General features: G+C 31.2%; 1 protein-coding gene across 1 annotated transcript; it reads right to left on the bottom strand.

The window, feature by feature from the left end:
• Positions 1-337: 337 nt before the first annotated feature.
• LOC133297665 (phosphoglycerate mutase-like protein 4) lies at positions 338-3,046 on the bottom strand. Its single transcript, XM_061496833.1, has 7 exons — positions 3,012-3,046; positions 2,654-2,732; positions 2,004-2,054; positions 1,771-1,881; positions 1,334-1,465; positions 751-826; positions 338-519 (listed from the first exon to the last, which is right to left on the bottom strand). The coding sequence occupies exons 1-7, from the start codon at positions 3,044-3,046 to the stop codon at positions 338-340; spliced, it is 666 nt and encodes a 221-aa protein (XP_061352817.1).
• Between the last annotated feature and the right edge of the window lie 546 nt (positions 3,047-3,592).

The following is a 3,592-nucleotide window of genomic DNA, read 5'->3' as shown; positions in this document are numbered from 1 at the left end:
TCATTAGAACGAACATAAAACTTTTTCATATTAATAATACATTCAAATTTAATATTTGATCAATACATTAAACATTTGAATAGAATAAAAAAGAAACAGTGCCATGCAGATCAATGAGGCACCAGCTCAAAAATAATTTAGTTTGGGCATCTCTATCCTTCCTTAAATGGAGATGATTTGCATAATGATACAAAATATAAATAACTTTAGCAGCACTGCTTGATATCCCTTTCCTCTCCTACCCTTAAATCTTTATTATCCTTGGATGAGAAACACCACAAATAAAAGCCTAATCAGAAGTTCTGTTAACCCCAAAAACAAAGAAGGTTGCAAAAAATCAAGTATGGTTCATATGGCTAACATCAGCCGACACTTTTAAGATCCATTTGTCATCACCATACAAGTGAAAAACACTGACGGATGCGTTGTGTATACCCACTGTAGGCCTTCCGTTTGGACAGGCCCACTTGTAAAGTGTTTCAATGGATGCTCCATGAGTGACAACAACTACTCGCTCCCCTGCAATTCATACACATAACGTAACATTAGCCTAATGTTGCTGTTAGTGAAGAGGCTTTGAAAAGGGATACATTATACAATAAAAATTTATTAAGATTATAGATAAAATTAAAAATAAAAGTTGTTATTGCCAACGTTGCCTAAAAGGATCTAAGACCATATCAATGATGAGTTACGAAAAAGATAACTTCCATATGTTATATGGAAGGAGGACTTTCATTAGTAGCATACCTCTATGTTTTCTGCCAATTCTCAGCAATGCAGATGTGCAGCGTTCAAACAGTTGAACTAGACTTTCTCCACCACCCTTCACGTAATGGTATATGCAAATTTAAGGCATTAATCATCATAATATTTATATATGGGATAAGATCAGATTACAAACTTTTTTTGCAAATTACACTAAGAACGACCGGTCGTACACTGCATGATTAAAGTATGACCGGTCGTACTTAGAGTAGTTTGTAAGAGTTTGTAAACAAAAATGTTTGTAAATATAACCTGCCCCTTTATATATTCATAAAGCATACATAGACCATGGACATGAGAGGTAAATAATCTACCTCTGCTTGACAAAGATTTAGTTACTATATCAATTATCAAACAAATATATATGCACTTGCAGTTGCAGGGAGCCATCACTATCAGTGACACTCAGCTTACTATAAATTCTTTTGACATGTCCCATTGAACTTCCAAGGAATTTTATACTTTTATTTAGCATATCCAAAATACCCTCTTCAGCTCTAACTAGAATGTTATTACTTATTATCAAGGAATTTTATGCTAAGAATTTGGCTTCTAAACTACTTACTGGGATCTCTTGATCTTCATTCTTAGAAACCAAAGCCTTGTAACCCAAGGGATTAGTCTTATCTAGTTCGCTATAAATAAGGCCTTCAAGATCCCCCATGTGTCTTTCCCGTAGATCAAAATCCTTGACAACCTGGAGTTTCAATGAAAGGTAAATATTGTTAAAATAAAGAACAGGTGCTAGATCAATCATAATTAATCAGAGTTGAATTGAAATAGACCAAAAAAACTGTAAACATATAACTTTGTCAATTATGAAGGCAGATAAAGAAGGTAAAGCGCTAGAAGGGATATGCTTATAATCTTGTAAAAGAAATAATTAAAACATATTGTATTACCATCTAAGCAAAAATAATAATAATAATTAATTCATCACTGTCTATATGACAATTGAATCAATGAAATGAAACATGAAGAGGATTGACTTTTGATTCAAACCTCTAGGCCTCCACACGTGGATGCAATTATCTGTGCTGTTTCAAAAGCTCGTTGCAAGTCAGAAGAATATATAGCAGAGATCTTTGGTTCCCTGGATAGTCTATCAGCTACCTCCATAGTACAATTAATTTATGTGAATTAATGGGGTTAAGAAGGCATAGATGAAGATGTAGTATAAGGCTCAACTCTTTCTTTGTATAGAGAAAAAAGAGAATGCAATAAACATATCTTACTGCAGCTGCTTGCTGTTTTCCAGCTTCATTTAATTCTATATCCACTTGTCCCTGTTTAGATATATAAATATTAGTGAAAATTGAATATAATCAAGACATGAAAACTCAAAAGAAACCACAAATATAAGAAATCATGCTTAAGAAAAAATATTATTAAATGCAAACACATAGGTGTATATGTCATATTGCTGTAGGAAGGACAAGGAGAATTAGTTAGACTCAAAAAGCATTTTTTTCTAAGGTTTGCCACTGGAAACTTTATTATAACTCGTGAATTAATCATCATGATCATGTATAGTTTTGTCCAAAGCAACAAAAAAATGATGTTGATTGTAAATATATGCTATATTTTCTATTTCAACGACGGTTGTTATATCAACTTTAATCCCCATTACATTTCACCTAAAAGAACATAAATTATTTTTTCGTTGTTTTTTTATAACCAATTATAGCGTGGCAAACAAAAATGGAATTAATCATTATGCCAAACAAAACGTGGGGATGGAAATGAACATGCCGTTCCATCCAACCATCTGAACATGGAAATACACTTCCACTTGTAAAGTTTTTCTTTGCATAAACTAATGATATAAGATTAGTAAATAAAAAAAAAAAAATCATATGCTGAAACATCAAATTGAAAAAAGCACCTGAAATCTTCTCTCAGCATTCCATGCTGTTTCACCATGACGCACCACAACAATCTCAGCATAATCTGGACAGGGATAGCTACAACCAGCACATCTTACCAATTAGTTTGAGAATGAATAAGAGAAGTTGAATTCATCATAGTTAAAATCTCGATTTAAATCTGTATTTTTATGATTTTTTTTTAATCAAATTTCATTATGATTTTTTTATGTTACGTTTTACGATTTTTTATTTTATTTTTTACTTTAGGTAAAATTTCGATTTTAACTACCATGTATGTAAATGCATAATAAGCATAAAATAATAATAATATATAAAGAACACAAATTAAAAGTAGATGAAAGAAAAGGAATGAACCCAGAAAGGGAATCGGCGATGGAAGACTCGGCCATTAATTCAAAGTGAGCGAGTGGAATGAAGAAGTAAGAGATAGTTCGGAGCACAAGAGGAAAAAGATTGAGTTATAAATGTAAACATTAATGTTATTGTTTAAGCTCCATGTTTTCATTTCCTCGTTTCGTTTTCTTTTGTTTCTATTAGCGTTCAACACGTTACAACATTAATTTAATTTTTTTTGGGTTGACGTACAACTGTAGAGTCTATAACAACTGCTCCAACAACAGGATAAATATTGTTTTTTTAATGAACTATTGGATCAATTGTATTTTTTTTTTTTTTGATAAAGTTGACTTATTAATTAATCTAACTTCATTTTTAAAAATTATAATTGAAATCGAATCTTGTACTGTTCTGTAAAAGTTGCATACAATCTTAACCCTTGATTTTTGGTTTTATAACAAAACAAAATTATAAATTCAACTCAAAAATCATAAAAAGTTGGAATCAGAACGACATGTCATGGATTTTTTTTTTTTCAACTGTAATCAGTCTTACATTCTATCATAATTATTAATCTAGAAAAGTTCAAATCCTCAACT

The sequence above is a fragment of the Gastrolobium bilobum genome, unplaced genomic scaffold, assembly GCF_033153095.1.
Source record: "Gastrolobium bilobum isolate Gb01-03AN ecotype WA unplaced genomic scaffold, APGP_CSIRO_Gbil_v1 utg14320, whole genome shotgun sequence".
Lineage (NCBI taxonomy): Eukaryota > Viridiplantae > Streptophyta > Magnoliopsida > Fabales > Fabaceae > Gastrolobium > Gastrolobium bilobum.
The sequence above is the reverse complement of the archived record's forward strand: the minus strand, read 5'-3'. Positions and strand labels throughout refer to the sequence as shown.

What these genes read in the sequence shown, in the direction of transcription:
- LOC133297665 (XM_061496833.1), bottom strand. Translation starts at nt 3,046, where the DNA reads ATGGCCGAGTCTTCCATCGCCGATTCCCTTTCTGG. An exon ending in GAAAACAGCAAGCAGCTGCA is followed by an intron (nt 1,882 to 2,003) that starts GTAAGATATGTT and finishes TGTACTATGGAG; the next exon opens with GTAGCTGATAGACTATCCAG. An exon ending in ATGAAGATCAAGAGATCCCA is followed by an intron (nt 827 to 1,333) that starts GTAAGTAGTTTA and finishes CATTACGTGAAG; the next exon opens with GGTGGTGGAGAAAGTCTAGT.